Source organism: Rattus norvegicus, chromosome 1, assembly GCF_021556685.1.
Source record: "Rattus norvegicus strain SHRSP/BbbUtx chromosome 1, alternate assembly SHRSP_T2T, whole genome shotgun sequence".
Lineage (NCBI taxonomy): Eukaryota > Metazoa > Chordata > Mammalia > Rodentia > Muridae > Rattus > Rattus norvegicus.
In genome coordinates this window covers 87,870,228-87,887,670 of record NC_141534.1, presented here as the reverse complement: position 1 = coordinate 87,887,670, position 17,443 = coordinate 87,870,228, and the positions used below count along the sequence as shown (strand labels likewise).

At 49.2% G+C, this 17,443-nt stretch overlaps 1 protein-coding gene and 1 pseudogene across 2 annotated transcripts; one reads left to right on the top strand and one right to left on the bottom strand.

Moving 5' to 3' along the window:
- Positions 1 to 3,537: 3,537 nt before the first annotated feature.
- Rps19l3 (ribosomal protein S19-like 3) lies at positions 3,538 to 4,068 on the bottom strand (annotated as a pseudogene). Its single transcript, XR_015649800.1, has one exon. The product of XR_015649800.1 is annotated as a ribosomal protein S19-like 3 (transcript).
- A 5,553-nt stretch (positions 4,069 to 9,621) lies between these two features.
- Positions 9,622 to 14,631, top strand: Selenow (selenoprotein W). The gene is made up of 6 exons (NM_013027.3): positions 9,622 to 9,734; positions 11,612 to 11,636; positions 11,755 to 11,808; positions 11,990 to 12,064; positions 12,150 to 12,248; positions 14,299 to 14,631. Exons 1-5 carry the CDS (start codon positions 9,706 to 9,708, stop codon positions 12,231 to 12,233), a joined length of 267 nt encoding a protein of 88 aa, NP_037159.4. The 5' UTR covers positions 9,622 to 9,705; the 3' UTR covers positions 12,234 to 12,248; positions 14,299 to 14,631.
- Positions 14,632 to 17,443: the final 2,812 nt, after the last annotated feature.

Sequence of the window (17,443 nt, the reverse complement as noted above, 5' to 3'; positions counted from 1 at the left end):
ACAGCGTTTGGTGTTTTCCTCTGGAGTCAGAAATGTGGGCAGAGGGGGCTGGAGAGATGGCTCAGCGGTTAAGAGCACTGACTGCTCTTCCAGAGGTCCTGGGTTCAATTCCCAGCAACCACATGGTGGCTCACAACCATCTGTAATGAGATCTGGTATGTCTGAAGAAAGCTACAGTGTACTCGTATACATAAAATAAATAAAACTTAAAAAAAAAAAGAAAAGAAATGTGGGCAGAGTGTAGTCTCCTCTGGCTACCCAGGCGTGTCTGCCCCTCTGAAGGTTTAGCTCTCCCTCCCATGGGATTTGGGTGCAGGGAGCTTTTGATTGGGTCCCTTCAGATCTGTTTTTTTTGTTTTTTGTTTTTGTTTTTTTTTTTTTTTTGAGTCATTTTGTCTTAGTTAAGGCTTTTACTGCTGTGAACAGGCACTGTGACCTAGGTAACTCTTTTTTTTTTTTTTTTTTTTTTTGGTTCTTTTTTTTCGGAGCTGGGGACTGAACCCAGGGCCTTGTGCTTCCTAGGCAAGCGCTCTACCACTGAGCTAAATCCCCAACCCACCAAGGTAACTCTTATAAGGGCATTTAATTGGGCCTGGCTTACAGGCTCAGAGGTTCAGTTCATTATCATCAAGGCAGTAACATAACAGCATCCATGAAGGCATGTTGCAGGGGGAGCTGAGAGTTCTACATCTTCATCTGAAGGCTACTAGAATACTGGCTTCCAGACAGCTAGGGTGAGGTCTTCTAGTCCACAGCCACAGTGAGACACCTACTCCAACAGGGCCACACCCTCTAGTCATGCCACTCCCTGGGCCGAGCATATACAAACCATCATATTCCACTCCCTGGCCCCCGTAGGCTTGTCCAAACACATGAGTCTATGGAGGCCATATCTAAACATAGCATAATGAAAAATACATTTAGTCCAACTTCCAAAGTCCCCATAGTCTATAGCAATCTGAACAATGTTAAAAGCCCAAAGTTTAAAATCTCTTCTGAGATTCATCCAATCACTTGACTGTAATTCCCAAAGCAAGACAGGAAACCAGCTGGGCAAATTGCAAACTCTGCATCTCTATGGCTGATGTCAAAGTGGTTTTCAGATCTCTACTCTTTTTTCATCTTTTTTTTGGAGCTGGGGACCGAACCCAGGGCCTTGCACTTGCTAGGCAAGTGCTCTACCACTGAGCTAAATCCCCAACCCTCTTTTTTCATCTTTGTTAACTGCAACAAACTTCTTTCTCCTGGGCTGGTTCCACTCTCTGTTAGCAGTTTTCCTCAGCAGATAGTTCATGGCTCTGGCATCTTTAACATCTTGGGGTCTCCAAGGCAACTTCAATGTTACAATTTCTTGTTTCAATATCTGGGTTCCACACATGATCTTCTGGGCTCCTTCAAAGGGCTATCATGTCTCCAGCTCTGCCCTCTATAGTACTCTAAGCTCAGGTTGATCCACTCCACTGCTGCTGCTGTTCTTGGTGATTATCCATGGTACTGGCATCTCCAATACCCTGGGGTCTTCTGCTGCAACTAGGCTTCACCAATAGCCTCTTACAGGCTCTCTTCATGGTGCCAAGCCTCAGATCCTTTGCATGACCCCTTCAGTCCTAGGCTGTCAACTACAACTGAGGCTGCACCTTCATTAGCCTTCCATGGCCTCTCACAGTGCCAAGCCTCAGCTGTTCTTCATGACGCCTTCATTCCTTCAAAACCAGTACCACCTGGGTGACTCTTACACATTACCAAGTATAGCTGTATTACGAGGTACAACCTTGGTTATCTCTGGAACACAGCTTCTTTGCACTCTTAGAAAACACATCTCTAGGTTGAGCATATACAAACCATCACATACTTTAAAGAATTTCCTGCTGGCTGATGGTGGTGCATGCTTTTAATCCCAGCACTCCAGAGGCAGAGGCAGGCAAATCTCTGTGACTTGGAGGCCAGCTTGGTCTGCAGAGTGAGCGAGAACAAGTTCTAGGACAGCCAGTGCTCCACAAAGAAACCCTATCTTGCGGGTGGGGGAGAATCCCTGGGCTGGGGGAGAAAAGTGATTCAGGGATTTTCATGGAAGTGTGAAGACTAGAATAGGCATGGAGACCTGCTTGTAATCTCAGCACTCAGGAGGTGGGCACGGGACCCCAGAACAAGCTGACTACTAAACTAACTGAAACAAAAAGCCTTGGGTTTAGCCAGAGACCCTGCTTCGGTGTGTGATGTACTGAGTAAGTGAGGAAGGCTCAGTGTCAACCTTTGGCCTCCACACTCTCGTGCATCCATACACAGACCACACACATGTGTCAAAATGAATACGAGAACTTTCTATCCCTCCCCTCTTGGCACTGGGCTTTGAACCCATGACTTGAAACATATCAGACAATCACTCTTTTGCCCATTAATTGATTTATTTTATTCACTTTACTTCTGGATCACTGCCCCCCCCCATTGTCCCTCCCCTTCTTCTCTGAGAGGGTGGACCCCTGGGTGTCGCCTCCACACACACCCTGGTACATCAGGTCTCTGCAGGGCTAGGCACATCCTCTCCCACTAAGGCCAGACAAGGCAGCCCAGTTAGGGCAACAGATCCCACAGACGGGCAACAGCTGTCGAGACAGCCCCTGCTCCAGTTGTTGGGGGACCCACATGGAGACCAAGCTGTGCATCAAGCACTCAACTTTCTAAACTTCATTCCCAGCTGGTCCCTGGCAGGTTCCAAGCAGGAAGAGCCACACTGTTTTTGTTTTTTTTGTTTTGAATGGGGGAATTTATCTTTTTTTTTTTTTTGGAGCTGGGGACCGAACCCAGGGCCTTGTGCTTGCTAGGCAAGCGCTCTACCACTGAGCTAAATCTCCAACCCCGAATTTATCTTTTTTTTTTTAAATTTTTTTTTTATTAACTTGAGTGTTTCTTATTTACATTTCGAGTGTTATTCCCTTTCCCGGTTTCCGGGCAAACATCCCCCTAATCTCTCCCCCTCCTGTTCTTTATGGGTGTTCCCCTCCCCATCCTCCCCCCATTGCCACCCTCCCCCCAACAATCACGTTCACTGAGGGTTCAGTCTTAGCAGGACCCAGGGCTTCCCCTTCCACTGGTGCTCTTACTAGGATATTCATTGCTACCTATGAGGTCAGAGTCCAGGGTCAGGCCATGTATAGTCTTTAGGTAGTGGCTTGGTCCCTGGAAGCTCTGGTTGCTTGGCATTGTTGTTCATATGGGGTCTCCAGCTCCTTCAAGCTCTTCCAGTTCTTTCTCTGATTCAACGGGGATTCTTTCTTCAACGGGGGTCCCGTTCTCAGTTCAGTGGTTTGCTGCTGGCATTCGCCTCTGTATTTGCTGTATTCTGGCTGTGTCTCTCAGGAGCGAACTACATCCGGCTCCTGTCGGCCTGCACTTCTTTGCTTCATCCATCTTGTCTAATTGGGTGGCTGTATATGTATGGGCCACCTGTGGGGCAGGCTCTGAATGGGTGTTCCTTCTGTGTCTGTTTTAATCTTTGCCTCTCTATTCCCTGCCAAGGGTATTCTTGTCCCCCCCCCCTTTTTTTTTATGAATGAGGCAATTTATTAACCCAGCATCCTTTGTTCTAATGCTTCTTGTTGGCAGCTGCCACCTGTCCGGCGATCCTGTCCAGATCTCTCTGTCCCTGAGGTGTTAGCTTGCGGCCCCCATCTTGGTCCTTTTCCACCATTTTCAGCCCCTCCAGGGCTTGGAGGACCCGGCGGGCCACACTCTTAGAGCCTCTGCTGAAGTGGCTGGGCCTGACACCGTTTCTCTGCCGTCCTCCGTAGATCTTGGTCATGGAACCAACCCCTGCACCACCACGGAGGTACAGGTGCCGTGCTGTGGAAGCAGCTCGTGTGTAGAGCCAGTTCTCATCATATGGGGCAAGCTCTTTATGTTTGGCCAACTTGACTGTGTCCACCCATTCGGGGACTTTCAGCTTCCCAGACTTTTTGAGGAAGGCTGCCAGAGCTCTGACGAACTCCTGCTGGTTAACGTCTTTTACAGTAACTCTAGGCATCCCTCCGCTGCCCACCTAACCCTCCGGGCTCCCGGACTGTGGCGATCAGGCATGTTCGGGCCTGCCGCTCGCACGTGGCCGAGGCTTCAGGGGGCGGAGCGACCCCGCGCCGGGCTTCCCGAGGTCCCCGGCACGAGCTCTTGGGGCCACATAGCCCGACCCCGTGGCCCCGCGCACAGCCGCGACCCAGAGCTCTTGTTCCCCTTTTAAAGAAGGAGTGAAGCATTCACATTTTGATCATCCGTCTTGAGTTTCATTTGTTCTAGGCATCTAGGGTAATTCAAGCATTTGGGCTAATAGTCACTTATCAATGAGTGCATACCATGTGTGTTTTTCTGTGATTGGGTTACCTCACTCAGGATGATATTTTCCAGTTCCAACCATTTGCCTACGAATTTCATAAAGTCGTTGTTTTTGATAGCTGAGTAATATTCCATTGTGTAGATGTACCACATTTTCTGTATCCATTCCTCTGTTGAAGGGCATCTGGGTTCTTTCCAGCTTCTGGCTATTATAAATAAGGCTGGGATGAACATAGTGGAGCACGTGTCTTTTTTATATGTTGGGGCATCTTTTGGGTATATGCCCAAGAGAGGTATAGCTGGGTCCTCAGGCAGTTCAATGTCCAATTTTCTGAGGAACCTCCAGACTGATTTCCAGAATGGTTGTACCAGTCTGCAATCCCACCAACAATGGAGGAGTGTTCCTCTTTCTCCACATCCTTGCTAGCATCTGCTGTCATCTGAGTTTTTGATCTTAGCCATTCTCACTGGTGTGAGGTGAAATCTCAGGGTTGTTTTGATTTGCATTTCCCTTATGACTAAAGATGTTGAACATTTCTTTAGGTGTTTCTCAGCCATTCGGCATTCCTCAGCTGTGAATTCTTTGTTTAGCTCTGAACCCCATTTTTTAATAGGGTTATTTGTCTCCCTGCGGTCTAACTTCTTGAGTTCTTTGTATATTTTGGATATAAGGCCTCTATCTGTTGTAGGACTGGTAAAGATCTTTTCCCAATCTGTTGGTTGCCGTTTTGTCCTAACCACAGTGTCCTTTGCCTTACAGAAGCTTTGCAGTTTTATGAGATCCCATTTGTCGATTCTTGATCTTAGAGCATAAGCCATTGGTGTTTTGTTCAGGAAATTTTTTCCAGTGCCCATGTGTTCCAGATGCTTCCCTAGTTTTTCTTCTATTAGTTTGAGTGTATGTGGTTTGATGTGGAGGTCCTTGATCCCCTTGGACTTAAGCTTTGTACAGGGTGATAAGAATAGATCGATCTGCATTCTTCTACATGCTGACCTCCAGTTGAACCAGCACCATTTGCTGAAAATGCTATCTTTTTTCCATTTGATGGTTTTGGCTCCTTTGTCAAAAATCAAGTGCCCATAGGTGTGTGGGTTCATTTCTGGGTATTCAGTTCTGTTCCATTGGTCTATCTGTCTGTCTCTGTACCAATACCATGCAGTTTTTTTTTTTATCACTATTGCTCTGTAATACTGCTTGAGTTCAGGGATAGTGATTCCCGCAGAAGTCCTTTTATTGTTGAGGATAGTTTTAGCTATCCTGGGTTTTTTGTTATTCAGATGAATTTGCCAATTGTTCTGTCTAACTCTTTGAAGAATTGGATTGGTATTTGGATGGGGATTGCATTGAATCTGTAGATCGCTTTTGGTAGAATGGCCATTTTTACTATATTAATCCTGCCAATCCATGAGCATGGGAGATCTTTCCATCTTCTGAGGTCTTCTTCAATTTCTTTCTTCACAGTCTTGAAGTTCTTTTTTTTTTTTTTTTTTTTCGGAGCTGGGGACCGAACCCAGGGCCTTGGGCTTCCTAGGTAAGCGCTCTACCACTGAGCTAAATCCCCAGCCCCCAGAGTCTTGAAGTTCTTATTGTACAGATCTTTTACTTGCTTGGTTAAAGTCACACCGAGGTACTTTATATTATTTGGATCTATAATGAAGGGTGTCGTGTCCCTAATTTCTTTCTCGGCTTGTTTCTCTTTTGTGTAGAGGAAGGCTACTGATTTATTTGAGTTAATTTTATACCCAGCCACTTTGCTGAAGGTGTTTATCAGCTTTAGTAGTTCTCTGGTGGAACTTTTGGGATCACTTAAATATACTATCATATCATCTGCAAATAGTGATATTTTGACTTCTTCTTTACCAATCTGTATCCCCTTGACCTCCTTTTGTTGTCTGATTGCTCTGGCTAGAACTTCAAGAACTATATTGAATAAGTAGGGAGAGAGTGGGCAGCCTTGTCTAGTCCCTGATTTTAGTGGGATTGCTTCAAGTTTCTCTCCATTTAGTTTAATGTTAGCAACTGGTTTACTGTATATGGCTTTTACTATGTTTAGGTATGGGCCTTGAATTCCTATTCTTTCCAGGACTTTTATCATGAAGGGGTGTTGGATTTTGTCACGAATTTATCTTTTTAAAAAAGGATTTTTTATTTTATGTGTAGGAGTATTTTTCTGCATGTCTGTATGTGGACCACATGCATGCCTGATGCCCACATAAAGCCAGAAGAGGTTGTGAGCCAACGTGTGGGTACTGGGAACCAAACCTGGGTCTTCTGCAGGAGCAGCCCGTGCTGTTAACCCTGAGCTGTCTCTTCAGTCCAAAACTACATTTTTTATATTGCTGTTTTGTTTATTCATTTCAGAGCTCAAGGATGATTTATTACAACTTAAAAGTAGGAACAACAGGTCAGACGGACTGGAAATTGAAGCAGCTGACCCAAGGGGGAAGGTAGAGTCTAAAGCTAGGGCGGAAGAGATGGCTCCGTGGTTAAGTGCATTGGCTCTCCCCCACCCCCTGGAGATCCTGAGTTCAATTACCAACACCTGCATGGTGGCTCGTGACCGCAGACCAGAATTCAATGCTTTCACAGCTCGATAGCAATCCAGGCATGGCAACCTCCTTGGTGCAAGTGCCACAGACCTCAGACTGAGCACCAGTAATGCAGACTTGAATTCAAACCTCTCACAGAGTACTCTAGACACATGCTACATTCCGTGTAGTATTTTGGAAGCAAAAAGATTGGTATCTGATTCCCTTTTCTGGAGTGCATGGAGACCAAGCACTTAAAGTAAATCTTAAAGACAGAAAGCCTTGCTCTCTGTAAGCAAACAGGCAGCTACTTGGTGTGTGTGTGTGTGTGTGTGTGTGTGTGTGTGTGTGTGTGTGTGTGTGTGTGTGGTGTGTTGTGTGTGCTTGGCTGACTAGGGGAGTTCAGGTACACAGTGTGTGTGTGCAGTGAGTAATCTTAGAGGCCAGACAAGGGCATCAGAGTCCTTGGAACTGGAGTTGCAGGGGGCTGCTGTGTGAGCTGCAAACCGAACCTAGATTCTCTACAAGAGTAGCCAGTACTCTTAACCCTGAGCCATCTCTTTAGCCTGTGAGTAATTAATTCATCTACAAGTCAGGTAGCTCCAAAAGTGGCCAGTGACCACCAGCAGTGACACCAGAGCCGTGGATCGGTTTTCCCTTCAGTCCTCAATGTAACCAGCTCTGTGCTTACTTGGTCTCAGATTTCTGATGTCCAGGAGCGTGAGATGAGGCGTGTCTGCGGGGCGTGTCTGCGGGGCGTGTCTGCGGGGCGTGTCTGCGGTGTAAGCTGCAAGACTAGGGCACTTTGTAAGGGCGAGTAAACCTGTACAGCTTGCGTTGCACACAAAGCAGACTTTTTCAGAAAGAACTGTTTTCCCTCCGTGTTGCAGCTGATCCTTGGAGGAAAAGCAGGAGTCGGGGTGAGAGGGTTAAATCAGCCTGTGCACAGGCCTTGAGACAAGGATGTGGCTGAGGTCCCTAACTAGAATCTCAATGGTCCCTGTCACTGGGGTGTTGGGAGAAAGTCAGAGGGGCTGTACAGGACCTAGTAGCAGGGATGGGTCATGCTAAGGTTGGGGTTTCGAGCCATGGAGCACTTGACTCAGGCTCTGTTCCATGTTCAAGACTGGCTCATCGTTCCTCTTCAGACGGTGGCCACAGGTCCTCAGTCCGCACACAGAGAGGATGGGGCACTGAGCTTAGCCTATTGGAGGCGCCCAGTGAGGACACAGAAGGTTCCTGGTTATCTTCACCGAGACCTACCCATCACACACAGCAGATTCCGGCTCTAATTCTTTCCAGGAATCCAAGTGCATGAACGCACCATCCATTTAGGGAAATACAAATTTCTTACTGCTTCTTAGGCCTCTGAATCCCTCAGTTGCCAATTCACCCCTGTGAAGTCAAGCAGGGAGTAAATGATTCCAGTTTCATTTTTCTGTGGGAGAATTGCAGCCCATCATCTGCCTGCAGGGTAGGGTACTGACGGGGAACCAGAGGGCTAAGTGGGAAAATGTCCTTATTTGGTCCCTAGTTGAGCGTTGACATATAAACGCCTCTGCTGCTGGTGAGCCATTCTTGGTAGAAGTGGGGAGGTGGAGGGAATGGAGGGAGTAGGTGGGCGTGCCATGGAGTTCATAGGGTGATAAGAAACTAGAGAGAACAATACTTAAATTCTGTGTGAATGAATATCTCCTGTTATCGAATCTGTTCAGCTTTCAAGGAGAAAGTCAGGCTCAGGAATCCTAAACCCTTAAATCATTTGTCCACTTTTACCTTTTTTCCTTCTTTTTTTTTTTTTTTTTGCGGAGCTGGGGATCGAACCCAGGGCCTTGCGCTTCCTAGGCAAGCGCTCTACCACTGAGCTAAATCCCCAACCCCCCTTTTTTCCTTTCTTGATATGGTCTCTCTACGTAGACCTGGCCCTGTCTGTCCTGGAACGCGCTACATAGGCTAGATTGGCCTCGAACCCACAGAGATTTCTTGACTGCTGGCATTAAAGGCAACGCCTGGATTTTTTGTTTTGAGACAACTGCTCTTGTAGCCCAGACTGGCTTCAAACTCCCTAAGTAGCAAGGATAACCTTGAACTCAATCCTTCAGTCTCCTCTTCCCAAATGCTGGGATTAGAGGCTTGGACCACAGGCCCCAGATAATGGGGTGCTAGGGACCCAACCTAGGACTTTATAATATGCTAGGCAAGTCCTCTGCGCCAACTGCGCTACAGCCCAAGCCCCATTCCAGGACTTTCTATAGACCTTTCTGCTGGAAGGCAGCGAGAAGGCGCAAAAAGAGGGGCTGCATGATTTGGGAGTGCGCCGGGGGGGTCTGTCTGTGATGAGACTGTTGGGCCTAACGCGCACACTGGGACTCGCAGTTTCATTTTTTCAGACTTAGGTCCATTTACTCTGAATCAATTAGGTCTGGGGAGGAGAGATCCATCCCAATTGTCTCCCGATGCGTGCCTGCTCTGCCCCTCCCAGACACGGGTAACTGAATTTCAGTTCCAACCAATTATCTGCCTCGAGCCACCGCCCTGCGGGCTGAACCATTACGGCACAGAGAAGGGACAGCGAGGGGCTCTCAAGTTACTGGTCCCAGGGATGCCGTCTGTGGAGACAACCCCAGGATATAAAGAGAACAGTAGGGAGTCTTGGTTTGGGTCGCGTCGGTGGCCACAGCCTTCGTCGTGCTCTGGAACCTCGGTCTTCGCATCACCCTGCTCCCCCCACGTACTTGGTTTGCTCCGACTCTTGAGGTAGTCGGCTGTGCGCACGGCCCCACGCGCAGAGATTGAAGTCCTTGCTGCTAGTGGGTCGGGTCCTCGCTTTGTGCGGGGATGCGACGTGCAGCAATGGCGCTAGCCGTTCGAGTCGTGTATTGGTAAGTCCCAGTGCTACAGTTCCCCCTTTTCCTGCTTTCGGCTCTTTGTGCCAGGGACTCCCTTCTCTGCTCCCCATCCTTTGTGCCAGAAATCCCACTCCCCACCCACCCACTCTATCTACCAGGGTCTGGTGGTCGAGTACGATGACTGTATTCCATAGCCAAAGGGAGGGATTTCCAAGCGGGTGGGATGACGGAGGTAACAGAGACTTGAGCCAGATTCCTGGCATCTGCCATCAGAGGCATCTCGCCAGTGAAAGTGGAAACTGGTGCTTGGGTCCCTATTTGAACACGTGACAGCGCTGAGGGAAGGGGAAGGGTAGCATCGGGTTTCTCTGGGGACCTTTACCTTCGACAGTCTGTTTCCCTTCCCCCTCTCTGAGCAGCACTGGGTTAGAGAAGGCTAAAGGCCTGATTTAGGGAAGTCTAAGATACATGTCGTGGTTGGGGGTTGACTCTTAAGCGCTGTTGGGAGGTCTGGGGATGTCCTGTACCTGGATTGTAGTGTGAGTTAGCAGCGGCCGTGCCTCCCTGTGTACATGAAAAAAGGGAGAATTGAGCCACGGAGTGGTGGTGGTGGTGCACACTTTTAATCCCAGCATTTGGAAGCAGAGGCAGGTAGATAGTTCCAGGCCAGCCTGGTCTGCTTGTTAGGGGCAACCAGGGTGATGAGGTGAGACCCTGTGCCCCGAAAAGGAAAAGCAATGTGGGATAGATTGTAGGGGTTAGGATGTAGCTCAGTGGTAGAGTGTCTGCCTGAAATGCACCAGGTTCTGGGGTTCGGTTCCCAGCAATACAAAAAGCAAAACAAAACCAAGAAACTCTTACTGGCCTCTGATCAGTGGGTACTGGTGCTGTTAGCTCCAGTCCTGTCCTTTTCTGGCCTCAGTTTCCCCTTCTGTAGTGTGAAGGGGTGATGATGTTGGTTAGTTACCTGACAGTGCTATAATTGTGCCCCTGCTAAAGGCAAGCATTTTCCATGCTTGCCAGCATTTCTTGATGGCTTTTCCTCCATCTGCGTCTGATACTCAGCTGGCATTCAGTAAGTGATTCCACATTCCTGAAGCCTCTTGAGGGCTCTCTACTCTGTCTCCATTTTACAGGGAGGAAACTGAGGCTGGAAATGAGGCAGGGCCAGCCTGAGGTCTTACAACTGATAACTCTGTAACTTGAATCTGGGTTCCCTGGTCCACTTAGCTGCATGTGGTCTCCCCCCTCCCCCTGCAACTCCCTCGAGGGGTCTGATCATCCCCAGTTATCAGGATGTCCTTCAAAAGCATGCTTTAATATGTTGAGGATCTCACGAGGCCACTGTACCAGATTCCAGGCACAAATGGCCTGAGGTAGGGGATGTGGGGGCAGGGAAAGTTAGGATTCCTGACTGACAGCCAGGCGAGGGAGGGAGTGGGTGGATGAAATTCTACTGAGGCAGCATTTGTCTTAATCTCCTTCCCTCTGTTTCCTTCCCCATTGTCATCTCTATGAAACCTGTGATCTCTTTGCCACACACATCCCCCACACCCCCGCCATCTTGGCTCTCTTGTTTGGGGTGGGCTTTCTTTGTTTCTTTTTCTTTTTTTTTTTTTTTTTTTTCGGAGCTGGGGACCGAACCCAGGGCCTTGCTAGGGCCTTGCTCCTGCTAGGCAAGCACTCTACCACTGAGCTAAATCCCCAACCCCCTTTCTTTGTATCTCTGCATTGTTGCACACATCTCTCTGTGTGATGAGCTTGCCTTCCCCTCCTTTGAGGGTCTTAGTCACCTGTGCATTCTCATCTGGATCTATCACCTTTGTCTCACTGCTGTTGCCTGCCTCCCTTGGTACCTGTGACCCATGCTCTGCCCCGTGGACTGTGACAACCCTGGATTCACCTGATAGTGGAGCTTGAGGCTATAAGCCCAAGGTGAGTGAGTGACACTTCTCAGGAGTGTCTTGAAGTAGGTCAGGGTGGGTACACCGTCGGGAGCATTTGCTGGGCCCGGCTGTGATAACACCACCCCTACCCTGTACCCTGTTTCCAGTATCTCCAGCTCAAGGAGAAGCTAGAACATGAGTTCCCCGGATGCCTGGACATCGTGAGTCTTAGAATGGGCACAGATCACGCCGTGCCTTGTCTGTCCCTTGGGACTGGGAGGCAGTGGGAATGGGTTAAAGCCAATCCTCTCTGTCCTTACGTTCTTGACTCCCTGGGATGTGATGGAGAAGGTATTCCTAAGAGGTCATCTTAACCCCCCTCTTAATGCCTTCTTTCCTCAGTGTGGCGAGGGGACTCCCCAGGTCACCGGGTTCTTTGAAGTGACGGTAGCCGGGAAGTTGGTTCACTCCAAGAAGGTAAATCAGAGTCCTGCCTCAAAGGGGGTCAGTGTGAGCTGGTCCATTTGTGGAGATTAGTTCAACTCTCCCCTCTCCTCCGCAGAGAGGTGATGGCTACGTGGATACAGAGAGCAAGTTCCGGAAACTGGTGACTGCCATCAAAGCCGCCTTGGCTCAGTGCCAGTGAGCCCTAGAGGCAGGGGTAAGGGAGACTGCTGGAGGGGTGGGGGGGCGCCACCTTGGGTTGTTGTATCTTTCCCTGCGTATGGACTCTCTGAGTGGAGAGTGGGAGATGGCCACATCCCAGGGGTCCCTGGACCTAGGAGGGCTGGGAGTCACACCTGGTAGTAGGTTGCAGAATGGTACTGGGGAGGGGATGGGGCTTGCCTTAAGAGCCCTTCTTGATTCAGGAATGGAAGATGCTAAAGGAAGTCAGGCTTGTGGTTGAGGACTGTGGGTTGTGGTTCAGCTGGTGGAGCGCTCACCTACCATGCAGGAAGCTCAGATTTCCAACTCCAACACACAGTAATACAGGGCTAAAGTGACTTAGGCCTATAATCTCAGCCCTTAGGGAAGGCAGGAATGAGAATTTCCAAGGCTGAGGCAGAAGAATTGCCATGAGTTAGAAGCCATCCAGACCTCACGAGACCATGTCTGAATAAAAGAACAAGGCTGGAGAGATGTCTCAGTGGTTAAGAGCACTGGCTGCTCTTGCAGAGGACATGGGGTCAGTTCCTGGGATTAACAAGGTGGTTCATAATTATCTATAACTCCCGCTCCAGAGGAGCTGACAACCCCTTCTGGCCTCTGAAGGCACGGCACACACATGGTGCACAGACATACATGCAGACTAACACTTCATACACATAAAGAAATTGGCATGGTGGGAAAGGCCTGTGATCCCAACACAGAAGGCAGAGGCAGGAGGATCAAGAATTCAACGTTATGCTTGGCTCCACAGTGAGTGATGCCAGCTACAGCCGTGTCTCTTGCCTAGGTTCAATTCCCAACACCACATGGTGGTTCCCAGTGCTTCCTAACTCCAGTTCAACAGCAAAGTGCTGTTAAAGAGCCCTGGCAGTCTGGTCCTGGGTCACCTTTGCCCCTTGACATGACATGGGGCCATGTGGAAGCAGGCCAAGGACTTGTGCCTAACCTGGTGTCTTCTGGGATACACCCCTGTTCCCTCTTCACAGCACATTCTCAGTTTTATTTTATCAGTACTGGGATTGAACTCTTCTGCCTTACACATGCCCTACCACTGAGCCACGCCCCCAGCCCCTCACTGGGGGATTCTAGGCAGAGGCTCTACCACTGAGCCACGCCCCCAGCCCCTCACTGGGGGATTCTAGGCAGGGGCTCTACCACTGAGCCATGCCCCCAGCCCCTCACTGGAGGATTCTAGGCAGAGGCTCTACCACTGAGCCACGCCCCCAGCCCCTCACTGGGGGATTCTAGGCAGAGGCTCTACCACTGAGCCACGCCCCCAGCCCCTCACTGGGGGATTCTAGGCAGGGGCTCTACCACTGAGCCACGCCCCCAGCCCCTCACTGGGGGATTCTAGGCAGGGGCTCTACCACTGAGCCACGCCCCCAGCCCCTCACTGGGGGATTCTAGGCAGGGGCTCTACCACTGAGCCATGCCCTCAGTCCCTCACTGGGGGATTCTAGGCAGGGGCTCTACTATTGAGCCACGCCCCCAGTCCCTCACTGGGGGATTCTAGGCAGGGGCTCTACTATTGAGCTAGCTTAATTTTTTTTTTTTTTTTTTTTTTTTTTTTAATTTGAGACAGTTCTGTTGCATTAGCTTGAACTCAGAGGGAAGCCCTGGGTCTCCTTTGGGTTTGTTTTCTTGCTAGTTGTTGCAGATATGCTCTAAACTCAGCCTCCTCTACAACCAGGCAGTACGAGGTGGCCCAGTCTGAGCTAAGTTCTATTTTCTGACTTCACAATCTAGGAGATACTTCCTTCCAGTCTCTCGGCCTTGGTATTAGTTCCTATCCCTTGGCCTAGAATCACGTCCCATTTCCCGTGAACTAGATGTCTGCTTTCAGCATGTGAGCATGAGGGATCTAGCTACAGTTTCTGCTCAGCCCCACACGGTGGCTCCTCTGTGAAGGAGCATTTGAGAGGCTGAATTGGGGTGGTTATGACTGCTGGAGTATAGATGCCGACCACAGCTGGCTCAGCCTCTGCTTTTATAAAACCCCTCCTCTGCCTCACAAGCTGACCGTTCTCCCTATTTCTCTGCAGTCCTGAAGGCTCCTGGCCGGCCTTTCTTGGCAGCCGCTTCATGACAGGAAGGACTGAAATGTCTCAAAGACCTGTGGTCTTTCTTCGATGTTCCTGCGGCCACCAAGTCAGGCCAGAGATGGATTCTGTGTGTGGGTGCCTTCCCAGAATCTACCTGTGCACGCACCCCGCCCTGCCCTCCCGCCCTCTTCCTCACCTCTCTCTGAATTCCCCCATGTTTCCTACCTTCCCTCCTGCTTTGGTTTCCCGTCTCCCCCTCAAGACTGCAAGAAGACGGGCAGCCGTGTCGCCAGGTGTTCCTGGTTGAATAAAGGTTGGCCAAGGCAACCTGAGGAAATGTAGTTTATTTTGCCTTGCAGTTTCGGGTCACAATCCTGGATGGGGAATTCAAGGTAGCAGGGTCTTGAAGAAGCTGGTCACATTGTATCTGCAGGCAGAAAGCAGAGAGATGGAGCTGGGTGAAACGGCCCAGCAGGCGAAGGCACTTACTGCCAAGACATAGTCCGAGTTCTGTCCTTGAGACCCACAGACCACATGGCGGAATAAGACAAGCAACCCTGCTGACCTCTGTTGCCTGCTTTGGCACTCTGGAGAGTACACAAACGCACATGCGTGTGAGCCCTCTCTCCTCCCCCCACCTTTCTCTCTCTCACACACACACATACGCACACACGCACACAGAAAAACTATAATACACAGAGTGGAGAACACATGCTACTGCTCAGCTCCTGTAGTCCAGATCTCCTGACTATGGTCCCATCCACAGTGGTTAAGAGCACTGGCTGTTCTTCCAGAGGACCTGGGTTAAATCCTTATTAACCACAACCATTTATAACTCCAGTTCCAGAGGATCTGACACCTTCTGGCCTTCTCGGGCACTAGGCATGCACATGGTACACATATATGCAGGCAAACCACCGTATATCTTTAGACATACCAAAAGAGGGCATCGGATGCCCATTACAGATGGTTGTGAGTCACCATGTGGTTGCTGGGAATTGAACTCAGGACCTCTGGAAGAGCAGTCAGAGCTCTTAACTCCTGAGCCATTTCTCCAGCCTGATGAAATAATTTTTTTAAAGATTTATTATTTATTTTATATATGTGAATACACTGTTACTGCCTTGAGACACACCAGAAGAGGTGTGTCTCACACACATCAGATCCCATGACAGATGGTCGTGAGCCACCATGTGGTTGCTGGGATTTGAACTCAGGACCTTTGGAAGAGCAGTCAGTACTCTTAACCATCTCTCCAGCCCGAAATAATTTTTTTTTAAAAGATTGTAATTCCTGTAGGAGCCAGAGGGGTCAAAGACACCACAGAAAAACCCATAGAATGGAGCTTATAGGGACTCACAAGAGACTGAACTGACAGTCAGGGAGCTTGTGTGGGTCTGATGTCGGTTGTGTGGTTTGTGGAACTCCACAAACAGTGGGAGCAGGAGCTGTCTCTCATTTTTGCTTGCTTTTGGGACCCTTTTCCACCTACTGGATTGCCTCTTCCAGCCTCGATACAAAGATATGTACCTAGTGTTATTGTAACCTGTTAGGCTGTTTGGTTGATACTTTTAGAAGACCTGCTCTTTTCTGTGTGGAAACAGAGAAGTGGTTGTGGGGGAAAAGGGAGGTGGGGGAGAGGGACTGGGAAGAGAGGAGGGAGGGGAAACTGCCATTGGGGGTGTATTATATGAGAGAAGAATTTTTACAGATGGTTGTGAGCCACCATGTGGTTGCTGGGAATTGAACTCAGGACCTTTGGAAGAGTAGTCGGGTGCTCTTAACCGCTGAGCCATCTCTCCAGCCCGAGAGAAGAATTTTTAAAAAAAGGTTATTCCCCATTGACATAGCTAGATTCCCATCTCCCAGAGGACTCTCAGTTTTGTCAAGCTGACAACTGTCTGGCCTTGAATTTGCTATGTTGTCAAGGACAACCTTAAAGTCTAATCCTTCTGCCTCTACCTGAATGGTCAGACTTCAGGTATCTGTCACCTTACCCCTGTCAGCACATCATTAATCTTGACAGTTATGGTCACACAGATACCTGCTCCATTTATTTTCTCATTCATTCTTCTATTGGGACTCTATGTGTATGTTTTGTTTAAACACCCATGTTCAGTCCTTTTGGTATGCACCAAGACCTTGAATTGCTGGCTCCACAGTGCCATTCTCCCATGGCAAAGGTCACACGAGGACAGTTGTAAAATCCACTTTCTTCTGAATTGAGGGACTTGGTCCTTCCTCTGGTCAGGAAGGACAGGGGAACTGGAAAAGTTTAAATTTTGTGTCTGAAATGGCCCAGATCACACATATTTGGAGAAGAAAAAGAGGACTCAGAGCTCAGGAGGTGACGTGCTTCCCAGCAGTATGAAGACCTGCGTTTGGTCTCCAGCACCCATGTAAAAAGGTAGTTGTCATGGTGTTGGCGCGAGTACCTCCAATTCTGATGGAGAGGTGCAGATCTCTAGGGTGTTGTGAGTCAGCAAGTCCAGCTGAGTTGCTGAGTCCTGGGCTGGGTGAGAGATGTCTCAAAACCCAAGGTGATAGCTGACAAGATGGCTGTGTGTGAAGGTGACTGCTGCTGAACTTGGTTCCTGGAACCCATTTGACCAGCCCTGACTCCACAAGACAAGGTCTTTGAAAAGCAGAACACAAACCTAATGGGGTGGCTGCAGGGAGTCTGTAGGGGTGACTGAGACACCTAGCAGTGGGGGATATGGAGTCCAAACTGGCCACCTCCAGGACACCCAGTGGAGGGATAAGGACAGCAACCCACCCACGATAACTTTTGCCCAAAATGTGTCCTGCTTACAAGATATATAGGGACAAAGATGGGGCAGAGACAGAGGGAATGACCCACCGATGACTGGCCCAAATTGAGACCCATCCCATGGGCAAGCACCAATCCCTGACACTATTAATGATACTCTGTTATGCTTGCAGACAGGAGCCTGACATGGCTGTCCTCAGGAGAAGGGAAGGAGTTTTGGGGGAGGAGATGTAGTTGTGGGGACAGATACTGGGATGCAAAGTGAATAATGGGAAAAAAAACCCCCACAAACCCCAAACACAAACAGTGCCCACTTGTGGTCAGGCTTGGAAACTGCACCGTAGCCATTGGTCCCACCAAGCCCAGCAACTAGTA